General features: G+C 58.1%; 1 protein-coding gene across 1 annotated transcript in view; it reads left to right on the forward strand.

Moving 5' to 3' along the window:
- Window positions 1-3: 3 nt before the first annotated feature.
- LOC308052376 (sodium/potassium-transporting ATPase subunit alpha-3-like) overlaps window positions 4-17,364 on the forward strand; it is a gene marked incomplete at both ends in the record, with an annotated part of 28,860 nt that continues 11,499 nt past the window's right edge. The window contains 8 exon segments of the mRNA XM_080364456.1: window positions 4-78; window positions 3,260-3,373; window positions 6,628-6,762; window positions 7,766-7,883; window positions 9,965-10,233; window positions 11,177-11,375; window positions 13,523-13,632; window positions 16,681-16,815. Coding sequence (XP_080220582.1) covers window positions 4-78; window positions 3,260-3,373; window positions 6,628-6,762; window positions 7,766-7,883; window positions 9,965-10,233; window positions 11,177-11,375; window positions 13,523-13,632; window positions 16,681-16,815 — 1,155 coding nt within the window.

Consider the following 17,364-nt stretch of genomic DNA (forward strand, 5'->3'; position numbering starts at 1 on the left):
CTCTGGATCGGCGCCATCCTCTGCTTCCTGGCCTACGGCATCCAGGCCGGCACCGAGGACGAGCCCTCCAATGATAATGTAGGGGTTTGGGGTGAATTTCAGGGATTTTGGGGTTGGACAAGGATAATGTGCAATTTTGGGGCGATTCGGGGCAGTTTTGGGGCAGTTTTGAGGCCCAGGGGTTCCCTGGCCTACGGCATCCAGGCCGCACCGAGGACGAGCCCTCCAACGACAATGTAGGTTTTGGGGTGAATTTGGGTGGTTTTGGGGCCATCCAATGATAATGTACAATTTGGGGGTGATAATGTGCAGTTTTGGGGTGATTTGGGGTGATTTTGGGGCGGTTTTGGGGGTCGGGGGTTCCCCGGCCATCAACATCCAGGCCGCGCCAAGGATGAACCTTCTGATGATAATGTAGGGTTTTGGGGTGAATTTGGTGGTTTTGGGGTTGGACAATGATAATGTGGAATTTTGGGGTGATAATGTGGAGTTTTGGGGTGATTTGGGGTGATTTTGGGGCGGTTTTGGGGGTCGGGGGTTCCCTGGCCTACGGCATCCAGGCCGCACCGAGGACGAGCCCTCCAACGACAACGTAGGGGTTTGGGGTGAATTTCGGGGATTTTGGGTCATCCAATGATAATGTGCAATTTTGGGGCGATTCGGGGCGATTTTGGGGCGATTCGGGGTGGTTTTGGGGCCCAGGGGTTCCCTGGCCTACGGCATCCAGGCCGCACCGAGGACGAGCCCTCCAACGACAATGTAGGTTTTGGGGTGAATTTGGGTGGTTTTGGGGCCATCCAATGATAATGTGGAATTTTGGGGTGATAATGTGGAGTTTTGGGGTGATTTGGGGTGATTTTGGGGCGGTTTTGGGGGTCGGGGGTTCCCCGGCCATCAACATCCAGGCCGCGCCAAGGATGAACCTTCTGATGATAATGTAGGGTTTTGGGGTGAATTTGTGTGGTTTTGGGGTTGGACAATGATAATGTGGAATTTTGGGGTGATAATGTGGAGTTTTGGGGTGATTTGGGGTGATTTTGGGGCGGTTTTGGGGGGTCGGGGGTTCCCTGGCCTACGGCATCCAGGCCGCACCGAGGACGAGCCCTCCAACGACAACGTAGGGGTTTGGGGTGAATTTCGGGGATTTTGGGGTCATCCAATGATAATGTGCAATTTTGGGGCGATTCAGGGCGATTTTGGGGCGATTCGGGTGGTTTTGGGGCCCAGGGGTTCCCTGGCCTACGGCATCCAGGCCGCACCGAGGACGAGCCCTCCAACGACAATGTAGGTTTTGGGGTGAATTTGGGGTGGTTTTGGGGCCATCCAATGATAATGTACAATTTGGGGGTGATAATGTGCAGTTTTGGGATGATTTGGGGTGATTTTGGGGCGGTTTTGGGGGTCGGGGGTTCCCCGGCCATCAACATCCAGGCCGCGCCAAGGATGAACCTTCTGATGATAATGTAGGGTTTTGGGGTGAATTTGGGTGGTTTTGGGGTTGGACAATGATAATGTGGAATTTTGGGGTGATAATGTGGAGTTTTGGGGTGATTTGGGGTGATTTTGGGGCGGTTTTGGGGGTCGGGGGTTCCCTGGCCTACGGCATCCAGGCCGCACCGAGGACGAGCCCTCCAACGACAACGTAGGGTTTTGGGGTAAATTTCGGGGATTTTGGGGTCATCCAATGATAATGTGCAATTTTGGGGCGATTCGGGGCGATTTTGGGGCGATTCGGGGTGGTTTTGGGGCCCAGGGGTTCCCTGGCCTACGGCATCCAGGCCGCACCGAGGACGAGCCCTCCAACGACAACGTAGGGTTTGGGGTGAATTTCAGGGATTTTGGGGTTGGACAATCATAATGTGGAATTTTGGGGTGATTCGGGGTGATTTTGGGGTGATTCGGGGCAGTTTTGGGTCCGTTTTGAGTCCATTTTGGGCCCGTTTCAGGTCCGTTTCGGGCCCGTTTTGGGCCCAGTTTGGGTCGGATTTGGGTCGGATTTGGGTCCGATTTGGGTCCGTTTTGGGTCCATTTTGGGGTGATTTGGGTCCGTTTTTGGTCCATTTTGGGTCCATTTTGGGTCTGTTTTGGGGCTCTTTGGGTCCATTTTGGGTCCGTTTTGGGTCCATTTTGGGGTGATTTGGGTCCGTTTTTGGTCCATTTTGGGTCCGTTTTGGGCCCGATTTGGGTCCGTTTTGGGGTGATTTGGGGCGTTTTGGGTCCATTTTGGGTCCGTTTCGGGTCCGTTTTGGGTCCATTTCGGATCCATTTTGGGTCTGTTTTGGGGTGATTTGGGTCCATTTTGAGTCCGTTTTGGGTTCGTTTTGGGTCCGTTGTTTTGGGTCCATTTTGGGTGATTTGGGGTGACTTGGGGGCAGTTTTGGGGGCCGGGGGTTCCCTGGCCTACGGCATCCAGGCCGCACCGAGGACGAGCCCTCCAACGATAATGTAGGTTTGGGGGGAATTTGGGGGGTTTTGGGGTTGCCCAATGATAATGTGTAATTTGAGTTCGTTTTGGGTCCATTTTGGGGCGATTTGAAGGGGTTTTGGGCCCATTTCGGGTCCATTTCGGGCCCGTTTCAGGCCCGGTTTGGGTTGGATTTGGGCCCGTTTTGGGTCCAGTTTGGGTCCATTTTGGGGCTCTTTGGGGGCGATTTGGGGCGTTTTGGGTCCATTTTGGGTCCATTTTAGGGCGATTTGGGTCCGTTTTGGGTCCATTTTGGTCCATTTTGGGTCCATTTTGGAGCTCTTTGGGTCTGTTGTTCTGGGTCTGGTTTGGGTCCGTTTTGGGGCTCTTTGGGTCCAATTTGGGGTGATTTGGGGGGTTTTGGGTCCGTTTTGGGTCCATTTTGGGACTCTTTGGGTCCATTTTGGGGCGATTTGGGCCCGTTTTGGGGTCCGTTTTGGGTCCGTTTTGGGACTCTTTGGGTCCATTTTGGGTCCGTTTGGGGGCAATTTGGGTCCGTTTTGGGTCCATTTTAAGTCCGTTTTGAGTCCATTTTGAGACTCTTTGGGTCCATTTTGGGGTGATTTGAGTCCAATTTCGGTCCGTTTTGGGGTGATTTGGTCGGTTTTGGGGCTCTTTGGGGATTTTGGGTGGGTTTTGGGGCTCTTTGGGTCGATTTTGGGGTGTTTTGGGGTGATTTGGGTGGGTTTTTGGGGTGTTTTGGGGTGATTTTGGTCGGTTTTGGGGTGATTTTGGGGGTTTTGGGTGGGTTTTGGGGTGATTTTGGTCGGTTTTGGGTGACTCCCCTCCCCCCAGCTGTACCTGGGCATCGTCTTGGCCGCCGTCGTCATCATCACCGGCTGCTTCTCCTACTACCAGGAGGCCAAGAGCTCCAAGATCATGGAGTCCTTCAAGAACATGGTGCCCCAGGTGGGGGGACCCCGAAAACGGGGGGGGGACCCCAAAACATGGGGGGTGGGACCCCAAAACATGGAGGGGGACACCCCAAAACAGACAGGGATGGGACCCCAAAATAGACACGGGGGGCTCCGAGATCATGGAGTCCTTCAAGAACATGGTGCCACAGGTGGGGGGACCCCAAAAATGGGGGGTGGGACCCCAAAACATGGAGGGGACACCCCAAAATAGACACGGGGGGCTCCGAGGTCATGGAGTCCTTCAAGAACATGGTGCCCCAGGTGGGGGGGACCCCAAAAATGGGGGGGGGACACCCCAAAACATGGGGGGTGGGACCCCAAAACATGGAGGGGACACCCCAAAACAGACAGGGATGGGACCCCAAAATAGACACGGGGGGCTCCGAGATCATGGAGTCCTTCAAGAACATGGTGCCACAGGTGGGGGGACCCCAAAACATGGGGGGGGACACCCCAAAACATGGGGGGTGGGACCCCAAAACATGGAGGGGACACCCCAAAACAGACAGGGATGGGACCCCAAAATAGACACGGGGGGCTCCGAGGTCATGGAGTCCTTCAAGAACATGGTGCCCCAGGTGGGGGGACCCCAAAACATGGGGGGTGGGACCCCAAAACATGGGGGGTGGGACCCCAAAACATGGAGGGGACACCCCAAAACATGGAGGGGACACCCCAAAATGGGGGGGGGACACCCCAAAATAGACACGGGGGGCTCCGAGGTCATGGAGTCCTTCAAGAACATGGTGCCACAGGTGGGGGGGCCCGAAAATGGGGGGGGACACCCCAAAACATGGGGGGTGGGACCCCAAAACATGGAGGGGACACCCCAAAACATGGAGGGGACACCCCAAAACATGGGGGGGACACCCCAAAATAGACACAGGGGGCTCCAAGGTCATGGAGTCCTTCATGAACATGGTGCCACAGGTGGGGGGGGACCCCAAAAATGGGGGGGGACACCCCAAAACATGGGGGGTGGGACCCCAAAACATGGGGGGGACACCCCAAAACAGACAGGGATGAGACCCCAAAACAGACACGGGGGGCTCCGAGATCATGGAGTCCTTCAAGAACATGGTGCCACAGGTGGGGGGACCCCAAAAACGGGGGGGGGGACACCCCAAAACATGGGGGGTGGGACCCCAAAACATGGGGGGGGACACCCCAAAATAGACACGGGGGGCTCCGAGGTCATGGAGTCCTTCAAGAACATGGTGCCCCAGGTGGGGGGACCCCAAAAATGGGGGGGGGACACCCCAAAACATGGGGGGTGGGACCCCAAAACATGGGGGGGACACCCCAAAATAGACACGGGGGGCTCCGAGGTCATGGAGTCCTTCAAGAACATGGTGCCACAGGTGGGGGGACCCCAAAACATGGGGGGTGGGACCCCAAAACATGGGGGGGACACCCCAAAACAGACAGGGATGAGACCCCAAAACAGACACGGGGGGCTCCGAGGTCATGGAGTCCTTCAAGAACATGGTGCCCCAGGTGGGGGGGACACCCTGAAAATGGGGGGTGGGACCCCAAAACATGGAGGGGACACCCCAAAATAGACACGGGGGGCTCCGAGGTCATGGAGTCCTTCAAGAACATGGTGCCACAGGTGGGGGGGCCCGAAAATGGGGGGGGACACCCCAAAACATGGGGGGTGGGACCCCAAAACATGGGGGGACACCCCAAAACAGACAGGGATGGGACCCCAAAATAGACACGGGGGGCTCCGAGGTCATGGAGTCCTTCAAGAACATGGTGCCACAGGTGGGGGGGCCCGAAAATGGGGGGGGACACCCCAAAACATGGGGGGTGGGACCCCAAAACATGGGGGGACACCCCAAAACAGACAGGGATGGGACCCCAAAATAGACACGGGGGGCTCCGAGATCATGGAGTCCTTCAAGAACATGGTGCCCCAGGTGGGGGGACCCCAAAAATGGGGGGGGGACACCCCAAAACATGGGAGGTGGGACCCCAAAACATGGGGGGGACACCCCAAAATAGACGAGGGGGCTCCGAGATCATGGAGTCCTTCAAGAACATGGTTTTTGGGGCCGTTTTTGGGCCATTTAGGGGCCGTTTTGGGGGCCGTTTTTGGATCTTTTTGGGGCCGTTTTTGGGGCCGTTTTTGGATCATTTTGGGGCCGTTTTTGAATCATTTTGGGGCTGTTTTGGGGGCCGTTTTTGGGGCCATTTTTGAATCATTTTGGGGCCGTTTTTGGATCATTTTGGGGCCGTTTTTGGGGCTGTTTTGGGATCATTTTGAGGGGCCGGTTTTGGGGGGCCGTTTTTGTGTTGTTTTGGGATGATTTTGGGGTGTTGTTGGGCCGTTTTCGGGGCCGTTTTTTGACCATTTTGGGGCCGTTTCAGGGGCCATTTTTGGATGATTTTGGGGCCATTTCAGGGCCGTTTTTGGGCTGGTTTGGGGCCATTTTCGGATGATTTTGGGGCCGTTTTTGTGTTGTTTTGGGATAATTTTGGGGTGTTTGGGGCAGATTTCTGGGCCGATTTCGGGGCCGTTTTCGGGGCCATTTTTGGATCATTTTGGGGCTGTTTTTGGCCATTTTGGGGCTGGTTTTGGGGCCGTTTTTGTCTTGTTTTGGGGCCCTTTTTGGGGCCCTTTTTGGATGATTTTGGGGCCGTTTTCGGGGCCGTTTTTGGCCATTTTGGGGCCATTTTTGGACGATTTCGGGGCCGTTTTCAGGGCCATTTTGGGGCGTTTTGGGGCTGTTTTCAGGGCCGTTTTTGTGTTGTTTTGGGATGATTTTGGGGTGTTTTGCAGTGATTTTTGGGGGCTGTTTTGGGGCCATTTTTGGATCATTTTGGTGCGTTTCGGGGCCGTTTTTGGGCTGTTTTGGGGCCGTTTTTGGATCATTTTGGTGCTTTTTGGGCCGTTTTTGGGCGTTTTGGGGCCATTTTGGGGCTGTTTCGGGGCCATTTTTGGATCATTTTGGTGCGTTTTGGGGCCGTTTCTGGGCGTTTTGGGGCCATTTCTGGGCGTTTTGGGGCCGTTTTTGGGCTGTTTTGGGGCCATTTTTGGATCATTTTGGTTCATTTCGGAGCCGTTTTTGGGCGTTTCTGGGCCGTTTTTGCATGATATTGGGCCGTTTTTGGGCGTTTCGGGGCCGTTTTTGGGCATTTCGGGGCGATTTTGGGCCGTTTTTGGGCGTTTTGGGGCCGTTTTTGGGCTGTTTCGGGGCCGTTCTGGACGCTCCGTGCCGTGACCCCCCCGTCCCCCCCCAGCAAGCGCTGGTGATCCGCGAGGGCGAGAAGATGCAGCTGAACGCCGAGGAGGTCGTGGTCGGGGACCTGGTGGAGGTGAAGGGGGGCGACCGCGTCCCCGCCGACCTGCGCATCATCTCGGCACACGGCTGCAAGGTGGGACCCCCCCCATATTGCATATGGACCCCCCATATTGCATGGAGACCCCCCTCCATATTGCATGGAAACCCCCCCCCCAATGCACAGAGACACCCCCATATTGCTCAGATGCACCCCCCTATATTGCATAGGGACCCCCCTATATTGCATGGAGACCCCCCCATATTGCATAGAGACCCCCCATATTGCATGGAGACCCCCCCATATTGCATAGGGATCCCCCCCATATTGCTTGGAGACCCCTCCCATATTGCATAGGGACCTCCCCCAAATGCATAGGGACCCCCCCCCCCCTCCCATATTGCATGGAGACCCCCCTGCCCCGCCCCATATTGCATAGGGACCCCCCGCCCCATATTGCATAGTGACCCCACCTCGAATTGCATGCAGACCCCCCCCCCCCATATTGCATAGGGATCCCCCCCATATTGCTTGGAGACCCCTCCCATATTGCATAGGGACCTCCCCCAAATGCATAGGGACCCCCCCCCCCTCCCATATTGCATGGAGACCCCCCTGCCCCGCCCCATATTGCATAGGGACCCCCCGCCCCATATTGCATAGTGACCCCACCTCGAATTGCATGCAGAACCCCCCCCCCATATTGCATAGGGACCCCCCTATATTGCATGGAGACCCCCCCCCATATTGCATAGGGACCCTCCCCCCATATTGCATGGAGACCCTCCCCCCCCCCCCATATTGCATGGAGACCACCCCCATATTGCATAGGGACCCCTGAATTGCATGGAGACCCCCCCCATATTGTCATAGGGACCCGCCGAATGGCACAGGGACCCCCCCATATTGCATAGGGACCCCCCCCCCATATTGCATGGAGACTCCCCCCCAAATTGCACAGAGACCCCCCCCTCCCAGACCCCTTCAACCCCCCCACCCCGACCCCTCCAGGACCCCCCAAACCCCTTCAGGACACCCCCAGATCCCTTGAGGACCCCCCAAACCCCTTGAGGACCCCCCAGCCCCGTGTCCCCCCCAGGTGGACAACTCGTCGCTGACCGGGGAGTCGGAGCCGCAGACGCGCTCGCCCGACTGCACCCACGACAACCCCCTGGAGACCCGCAACATCACCTTCTTCTCCACCAACTGCGTCGAGGGTGAGACTGGGGGGCGCTGGGGCTCTTTTGGGGTGCTCTGGGGCTCTTTGGGGGTCCTCTTGGGGTTCTCTTGGCTTCTCTTGAGTTGGGTTGGGTTCTCTGAGGTTCTCTTGGCTTGAGTTGAGTTGGCGTCCTCTTGGGGTCCTCTTGCAGTTGAGGTGGGTTGAGGTGGGTTGAGGTGGGTTGAGTTGAGATGGCTTCTCTTGGCTTCTCTTGGCTTCTCTTGGCTTCTCTTGGCTTCTCTTGGCTGAGTCCTATTGGGTTCTCGTGAGTTGGGTTGGGTTGGGTTGGGTTGGGTTGAGTTGGGTTGAGTTGGGTTGAGTTGGATTGAGTTGGGTTCTCTTGGCTTCTCTTGAGTCCTGCTGGGTTGAGTTGGGTTGAGTTGGGTTGAGTTGGGTTGAGTTGGGTTGAGTTGGGTTGAGTTGGGTTGAGTTGGGTTGAGTTGGGTTGAGTTGGGTTGAGTTGGGTTGGGTTCTCTTGGCTTCTCTTGAGTCCTGCTGGGTTGAATTGGGTTGAGTTGGGTTGAGTTGGGTTGAGTTGGGTTGAGTTGGGTTGAGTTGGGTTGAGTTGGGTTGAGTTGGGTTGAGTTGGGTTGGGTTGGGTTGGGTTGGGTTGAGTTGGGTTGGGTTGGGTTGAGTTGGGTTGGGTTGGGTTGGGTTGGATTGAGTTGAGTTGAGTTGGGTTCTCTTGGCTTCTCTTGAGTCCTGCTGGGTTGAGTTGGGTTGGGTTGGGTTGGGTTGGATTGAGTTGAGTTGAGTTGGGTTCTCTTGGCTTCTCTTGAGTCCTGCTGGGTTGAGTTGGGTTGGGTTGAGTTGGGTTGGGTTGAGTTGGGTTGGGTTGAGTTGGGTTGGGTTGAGTTGGGTTGGGTTGAGTTGGGTTGGGTTGAGTTGGGTTGGGTTGAGTTGGGTTCTCTTGGCTTCTCTTGAGTCCTGCTGGGTTGAGTTGGGTTGAGTTGGGTTGAGTTGGGTTGGGTTGAGTTGGGTTGAGTTGGGTTGGGTTGAGTTGGGTTGAGTTGGGTTGGGTTGAGTTGAGTTGGGTTGAGTTGGGTTGAGTTGAGTTGGGTTGAGTTGGGTTGAGTTGGGTTGGGTTGAGTTGAGTTGGGTTGAGTTGGGTTGGGTTGAGTTGGGTTGGGTTGAGTTGGGTTGAGTTGGATTGGGTTGAGTTGAGTTAGGTTGGGTTGGGTTGAGTTGGGTTGGGTTGAGTTGGGTTGAGTTGGGTTGGGTTGAGTTGGGTTGGGTTGAGTTGGGTTGGGTTGAGTTGGGTTGAGTTGGGTTGGGTTGAGTTGGGTTGAGTTGGGTTGGGTTGAGTTGGGTTGAGTTGGGTTGGGTTGAGTTGGGTTGGGTTGAGTTGGGTTGAGTTGGGTTGGGTTGAGTTGGGTTGGGTTGAGTTGGGTTGAGTTGGGTTGGGTTGAGTTGGGTTGGGTTGAGTTGGGTTGAGTTGGGTTGGGTTGAGTTGGGTTGGGTTGAGTTGGGTTGAGTTGGGTTGGGTTGGATTGAGTTGGGTTGAGTTGGGTTGGATTGAGTTGGGTTGAGTTGGGTTGGGTTGAGTTGGGTTGGGTTGAGTTGGGTTGGATTGAGTTGGGTTGAGTTGGGTTGGGTTGAGTTGGGTTGGGTTGAGTTGGGTTGGGTTGAGTTGGGTTGGGTTGAGTTGGGTTGGGTTGAGTTGGGTTGGGTTGGGTTGAGTTGGGTTGGGTTGAGTTGGGTTGGATTGAGTTGAGTTGGGTTGGGTTGAGTTGGGTTGGGTTGAGTTGGGTTGAGTTGGGTTGAGTTGGGTTGAGTTGGGTTGGGTTGAGTTGAGTTGGGTTGAGTTGGGTTGGGTTGAGTTGGGTTGGGTTGAGTTGGGTTGAGTTGAGTTGGGTTGAGTTGGGTTGAGTTGGGTTGAGTTGGGTTGAGTTGAGTTGAGTTGAGTTGGGTTGGGTTGAGTTGGGTTGAGTTGAGTTGAGTTGAGTTGGGTTCTCTTGGCTTCTCTTGAGTCCTGTTGAGTCCTGTTGAGTCCTGTTGAGTTGAGTTGGGTTGGGTCCTGTTGGGTTCCATCTCCATTGTGTTGGTGTTATGGCACCTCTGACCCCCATGTCCCCCCAGGCACGGCGCGGGGGGTGGTGATCGCCACGGGTGACCGCACGGTCATGGGCCGCATCGCCACGCTGGCCTCGGGGCTGGAGGTGGGCAAGACGCCCATCGCCGTGGAGATCGAGCACTTCATCCAGCTCATCACCGGCGTCGCCGTCTTCCTCGGCATCTCCTTCTTCATCCTCTCGCTCATCCTGGGCTACACCTGGCTGGAGGCCGTCATCTTCCTCATCGGCATCATCGTGGCCAACGTGCCCGAGGGGCTGCTGGCCACCGTCACCGTGAGTGCTATGGGGGGGATATGGGGGGCTGGGGGGGATATGTGGGGTGTAGGGGGTGACATGTGGGGTGTGGGGGGTGGTATAGAGGGTGTAGGGGGATGTAGGGGGTGATATAGGGGGTGTAGGGGGAAGTAGGGGGTTAGAAAGTAGTGTAGTAGTGTATAGTAGTAGTAGGTTGGCCAAGGTCTAGAGGTCCATGTCCCCACAATGGGGACCCCAGGAGGGCCCATCCCCAACTTGGGGGGCACAGAGGGACACAAGGGGGTCCAAGGGGACCCAATGGGGTACAGGGGATTAAGAGACCCCCCCCAGTTTGCGTGTCCCCCCATATTTGCCCCCCAAGTGTTCCCAACACTGATGGCCAAGAGTAGGTTGGCCAAGGTCTCTACACACAATGGGGACCCCAGGAGGGCCCGTCCCCAACTTGGGGGGCACAGAGGGACACAAGGGGGTCCAAAGAGACACAAGGGGGTACAGGGGGTGTCCAAAGGGGTCCAAGACCCCCCCCAATTTCTATACCCCCCATATTTGCCCCCCAAGTGTTCCCAACACTGATGGCCAAGAGTAGGTTGGCCAAGGTCTCTACATGCATTGGGGACCCCAGGAGGGCCCGTCCCCAACTTGGGGGGCACAGAGGGACACAAGGGGGTCCAGGGGGACACAAGGGGGTACAGGGGGTCCAAGAGAGTCCAGGGGCATCCAAGACCCCCCCAATTTGTATCCCCGCCATATTTGTCCCCCCAAGTGTTCCTAATGCTGATGGCCAAGAGTAGGTTGGCCAAGGTCTAGAGGTCCATGTCCCCACAATGGGGACCCCAGGAGGGCCCGTCCCCAACTTGGGGGGCACAAAGGGACACAAGGCGGGTCCAAAGAGACCCAAGGGGGTACAGGGGGGGTAAGAGCCCCCCCCCAATTTGCCTGTGCCCCCATATTTGCCCCCCAGGTGTGCCTGACGCTGACGGCCAAGCGCATGGCGCGCAAGAACTGCCTGGTGAAGAACCTGGAGGCCGTGGAGACCTTGGGCTCCACCTCCACCATCTGCTCCGACAAGACCGGCACCCTCACCCAGAACCGCATGACGGTGGCGCACATGTGGTTCGACAACCAGATCCACGAGGCCGACACCACCGAGGACCAGTCCGGTGAGGGACTGGGAGCACTGGGAGGCACTGGGAGGGACTGGGAGACCTGGGGGATGGGGGGTATTGGGGGTCATTGGGGTGTATTGGGGTCATTGGGGTGTATTGGGGTCATTGGGGTGTATTGGTGTGTATTGGGGGTCATTGGTGTGTATTGGGGGTCATTGAGTTGTATTGGGGTCATTGAGTTGTATTGGGGTCATTGGGGTGTATTGGGGTGTATTTGGGTCATTGAGGTGTATTGGGGGTCATTGGGGTCATTGAGGTGTATTGGGGGTCATTGGAGTGTATTGGGGTGTATTGGGGTGTATTGGGGTCATTGAGTTGTATTGGGGTCATTGGGGTGTATTAGGGTGTATTGGGGGTCATTGGGGTGTATTGGGGTCATTGAGGTGTATTGGGGGTCATTGGGGTTATTGGGGTGTATTGGGGGGATTGGGGTCATTGGGGTCATTGAGGTGTATTGGGGTGTATTGGGGGTCATTGGGGTGTATTGGGGGTTATTGGGGTGTATTGGGGTGTATTGGGGGTCATTGAGGTGTATTGGGGGTCATTGGGGTCATTGAGGTGTATTGGGGGTCATTGGGGTGTATTGGGGTGTATTGGGGTCATTGAGTTGTATTGGGGTCATTGGGGTGTATTAGGGTGTATTGGGGGTCATTGGGGTTATTGGGGTGTATTGGGGGGATTGGGGTCATTGAGGTGTATTGGGGGTGTATTGGGGGTCATTGGGGTGTATTGGGGGTCATTGGGGACATTGGGGTGTGTTGGGGGTCATTGGGGTGTATTGGGGGTCATTGAGGTTTATTGGGGGTTATTGGGGGGTATTGGGGGCTATTGGGGGTTACTGGGAGCTATTGGGGGGTATTGGAGGTTACTGGGTGTTACTGGGGGGTACTGGGGTCTACTGGGGGTTACTGGGGGCTATTGTGGGCTATTGGGTGTTACTGGGGTTACTGGGGGTTATTGGGGGTCACTGGGTGTCACTGGGTGTCACTGGGGGTCACTGGGTGTTACTGGGGCTACTGGGTGTTACTGGGTGTTACTGGGAGCTATTGGGGGTCACTGGGGGTCACTGGGGGTCACTGGGTGTTACTGGGGTCACTGGGGGCTATTGGGTGTTACTGGGGGCTATTGGAGGTTACTGGGTGTTACTGGGTGTTACTGGGGGCTATTGGGGGTTACTGGGTGTTACTGGAGGTTACTGGGGGTTACTGGGGGTCACTGGGTGTTACTGGGTGTTACTGGAGGCTATTGTGGGCTATTGGGTGTTACTGGGGGCTATTGGGGGTTACTGGGGGTTACTGGGTGTTACTGGGGGCTATTGTGGGCTATTGGGTGTTACTGGGTGTTACTGGGAGATATTGGGGGTTACTGGAGGTTACTGGGGGTCACTGGGTGTTACTGGGTGTTACTGGGGGCTATTGGGGGTTACTGGGTGTTACTGGGAGATATTGGGGGTTACTGGAGGTTACTGGGGGTCACTGGGTGTTACTGGGTGTTACTGGGGGCTATTGGGGGTTACTGGGTGTTACTGGAGGTTACTGGGGGTCACTGGGTGTTACTGGGTGTTACTGGGTGTTACTGGGGGTTACTGGAGGCTATTGTGGGCTATTGGGTGTTACTGGGGGCTATTGGGGGTTACTGGGGGTTACTGGGTGTTACTGGGGGCTATTGTGGGCTATTGGGTGTTACTGGGTGTTACTGGGAGATATTGGGGGTTACTGGGGGTCACTGGGGGTTACTGGGGGTCACTGGGTGTTACTGGGTGTTACTGGGGGCTATTGGGGGTTACTGGGTGTTACTGGAGGTTACTGGGGGTCACTGGGTGTTACTGGGTGTTACTGGGTGTTACTGGAGGCTATTGTGGGCTATTGGGTGTTACTGGGGGCTATTGGGGGTTACTGGGGGTTACTGGGTGTTACTGGGGGCTATTGGGGGTTACTGGGGGTTACTGGGTGTTACTGGGGGCTATTGTGGGCTATTGGGTGTTACTGGGTGTTACTGGGAGATATTGGGGGTTACTGGGGGTCACTGGGTGTTACTGGGAGGTGTTGGGGGTCACTGGGGGTCACTGGGAGGTACCGGGGGTCACTGGGGGTCACTGGGGGTCACTGGGGGCATGGGGGTGACGGTGTCCGTGTCCCCAGGCACGGCGTTCGACAAGAGCTCGGCCACGTGGGTGGCGCTGTCGCACATCGCCGGGCTCTGCAACCGCGCCGTCTTCAAGGGGGGGCAGGACAACGTGCCCATCCTCAAGGTGGGGGTCCCCAACTTCCGGGGGGGGTCCCCAAACTGCTGGGGGTGTCCCCATCCTCAAGGTGGGGGTCCCCAACCTCCAGGGGGGGTCCCCAAACTGCTGGGGGTGTCCCCATCCTCAAGGTGGGGGTCCCCAACCTCCAGGGGGGGTCCCCAAACTGCTGGGGGTGTCCCCATCCTCAAGGTGGGGGTCCCCAACTTCCGGGGGGGGTCCCCAAACTGCTGGGGGTGTCCCCATCCTCAAGGTGGGGGTCCCCAACTTCCAGGGGGCGCTGGGGGGGTCCCCAACCTCCAGGGCGCAGGACAAGGATTTTTGGGACCCCCCCCAACCCCATTTTCCCCCCATCACCCCACATCTCCCCCCAGGGACACCCCAACACCAGCAAAGGGTTTGGGGGGTCCCAGGGACACAGGGAAGCTTTGGGGGGGTCCCAGGACACTGGGGACCCCCCCATGATTTTGGGGACCCCCCCATGATTTTGGGGACCCCCTGACCCCCCACATCCCCCCCAGGGACACCCCAACACCAGCAAAGGGTTTGGGGGGTCCTGGGGACACAGGGAAGCTTTGGGGGGGTCCCAGGACACTGGGGACCCCCCCATGATTTTGGGGATCCCCTGACCCCCCACATCCCCCCCAGGGACACCCCAACACCAGGAAGGGTTTGGGGGGTCCTGGGGACACAGGGAAGCTTTGGGGGGTCCCAGGACTCTGGGGGGGATACCCATGGACTTTGGGGACCCCCCTATGATTTTGGGGCCCCCCATGATTTTGGGGACCCCCCCTGACCCCCGTTTCCCCCCCAGGGACACCCCAACACCAGCGAAGGGTTTGGGGGGTCCCAGGGACACAGGGAAGCTTTGGGGGGGTCCCAGGACACTGGGGACCCCCCCATGATTTTGGGGATCCCCTGACCCCCCATTAACCCCCCAGGGACACCCCAGCACCAGGGAAGGGTTTGGGGGGTCCCAGGGACACAGGGAAGCTTTGGGGGGTCCCAGGACTCTGGGGGGGATACCCATGGATTTTGGGGACCCCCCCCATGATTTTGGGGCCCCCCCATGATTTTGGGGACCCCCCTGACCCCCATTAACCCCCCAGGGACACCCCAACACCAGCGAAGGGTTTGGGGGTCCCAGGGACACAGGGAAGCTTTGGGGGGTCCCAGGACTCTGGGGGGGATACCCATGGACTTTGGGGACCCCCCCATGATTTTGGGGCCCCCCATGATTTTGGGGACCCCCCCTGACCCCCGTTTCCCCCCCAGGGACACCCCAACACCAGCGAAGGGTTTGGGGGGTCCCAGGGACACAGGGAAGATTGGGGGAGGTCCCAGGACTTTGAGGGGGATACCCATGGACTTTGGGGACCCCCCCATGATTTTGGGGCCCCCCATGATTTTGGGGACCCCCCCCGACCCCCGTTTCCCCCCCAGGGACACCCCAACACCAGGAAGGGTTTGGGGGGTCCTGGTGACACAGGGAAGCTTTGGGGGGGTCCCAGGACACTGGGGACCCCCCATGATTTTGGGGACCCCCTGACCCCCCACATCCCCCCCAGGGACACCCCAGCACCAGGGAAGGGTTTGGGGGGTCCTGGGGACACAGGGAAGCTTTGGGGGGGTCCCAGGACATTGGGGACCCTCCCATGATTTTGGGGCCCCCCCCGATTTTGGGGACCCCCCCCGACCCCCATTTCCCCCCCAGGGACACCCCAACACCAGCGAAGGGTTTGGGGGTCCCAGGGACACAGGGAAGCTTTGGGGGGTCCCAGGACTCTGAGGGGGATACCCATGGACTTTGGGGATCCCCCCATGATTTTGGGGCCCCCCCATGATTTTGGGGACCCCCCTGACCCCCATTTCCCCCCCAGGGACACCCCAACACCAGCGAAGGGTTTGGGGGGTCCTGGTGACACAGGGAAGCTTTGGGGGGGTCCCAGGACATTGGGGCCCCCCCCATGATTTTGGGGACCCCCTGACCACCCATTTCCCCCCCAGGGACACCCCAACACCAGGAAGGATTTGGGGGGTCCTGGTGACACAGGGAAGCTTTGGGGGGGTCCCAGGACACTGGGGACCCCCCCATGATTTTGGGGACCCCCTGACCCCCCATTAACCCCCCAGGGACACCCCAACACCAGCGAAGGGTTTGGGGGGTCCTGGTGACACAGGGAAGCTTTGGGGGGTCCCAGGACTCTGGGGGGGATACCCATGGATTTTGGGGATCCCCCCATGATTTTGGGGCCCCCCCCGATTTTGGGGACCCCCCCCGACCCCCATTTCCCCCCCAGGGACACCCCAACACCAGCGAAGGGTTTGGGGGGTCCCAGGGACACAGGGAAGATTGGGGGAGGTCCCAGGACTTTGAGGGGGATACCCATGGACTTTGGGGACCCCCCCATGATTTTGGGGCCCCCCCATGATTTTGGGGACCCCCCCCGACCCCCATTTCCCCCCCAGGGACACCCCAACACCAGCGAAGGGTTTGGGGGGTCCTGGTGACACAGGGAAGCTTTGGGGGGGTCCCAGGACACTGGGGACCCCCCCATGATTTTGGGGATCCCCTGACCCCCCATTTCCCCCCCAGGGACACCCCAACACCAGGAAGGATTTGGGGGGTCCTGGTGACACAGGGAAGCTTTGGGGGGGTCCCAGGACACTGGGGACCCCCCCATGATTTTGGGGACCCCCTGACCCCCCATTAACCCCCCAGGGACACCCCAACACCAGCGAAGGGTTTGGGGGGTCCTGGTGACACAGGGAAGCTTTGGGGGGTCCCAGGACTCTGGGGGGGATACCCATGGATTTTGGGGATCCCCCCATGATTTTGGGGCCCCCCCCGATTTTGGGGACCCCCCCCGACCCCCATTTCCCCCCCAGGGACACCCCAACACCAGCGAAGGGTTTGGGGGGTCCCAGGGACACAGGGAAGATTGGGGGAGGTCCCAGGACTTTGAGGGGGATACCCATGGACTTTGGGGACCCCCCCATGATTTTGGGGCCCCCCCATGATTTTGGGGACCCCCCTGACCCCCGTTTCCCCCCCAGCGCGACGTGGCGGGTGACGCGTCCGAGTCGGCGCTGCTGAAATGCATCGAACTCTCCTCGGGCTCCGTCAAGTTGATGCGCGAGCGCAACAAGAAAGTGGCCGAAATCCCCTTCAACTCCACCAACAAGTACCAGGTACCATGGGGGGGGGGTCCCCAAAACACGGGGGGGTCCCCAAAACCCGGGGGGACTCCCCAAAATTGCAGCGACCCCCCCAAAACTGCCCCATCCCCCCCAAACTCACAGGGTCCCTCCCATGGGCCATCAGGTCCCTCCAGACCTATTGAGACCCCATCATAACACAAGGGGGGTCCCTATAACATTGAGGGGGTCCCTATAGCATGGGGGAGGTCTCTATAGCATGGGGGGGTCCCCAAAACCCGGGGTGTCTCCCTAAAATTGCAGCGACCCCCCCAAAACTGCCGCATCCCCCCCAAACTCACAAGGTCCCTCCCATGGGCCATCAGGTCCCTCCAGAGGTATTGAGCCCCCATTATAACACAAAGAGGGTCTCTATAACATGAGGGGGGGTCTTTATAACATTGGGGGGTCCCCAAAACCCGGGCGGACTCCCCAAAATTGCAGCGACCCCCCCAAAACTGCCCCATCCCCCCCAAACTCACAGGGTCCCTCCCATGGGCCATCAGGTCCCTCCAGACCTATTGAGCCCCCATTATAACATTG

This window comes from Nesoenas mayeri, assembly GCF_963082525.1.
Source record: "Nesoenas mayeri genome assembly, contig: SCAFFOLD_146, whole genome shotgun sequence".
NCBI lineage: Eukaryota > Metazoa > Chordata > Aves > Columbiformes > Columbidae > Nesoenas > Nesoenas mayeri.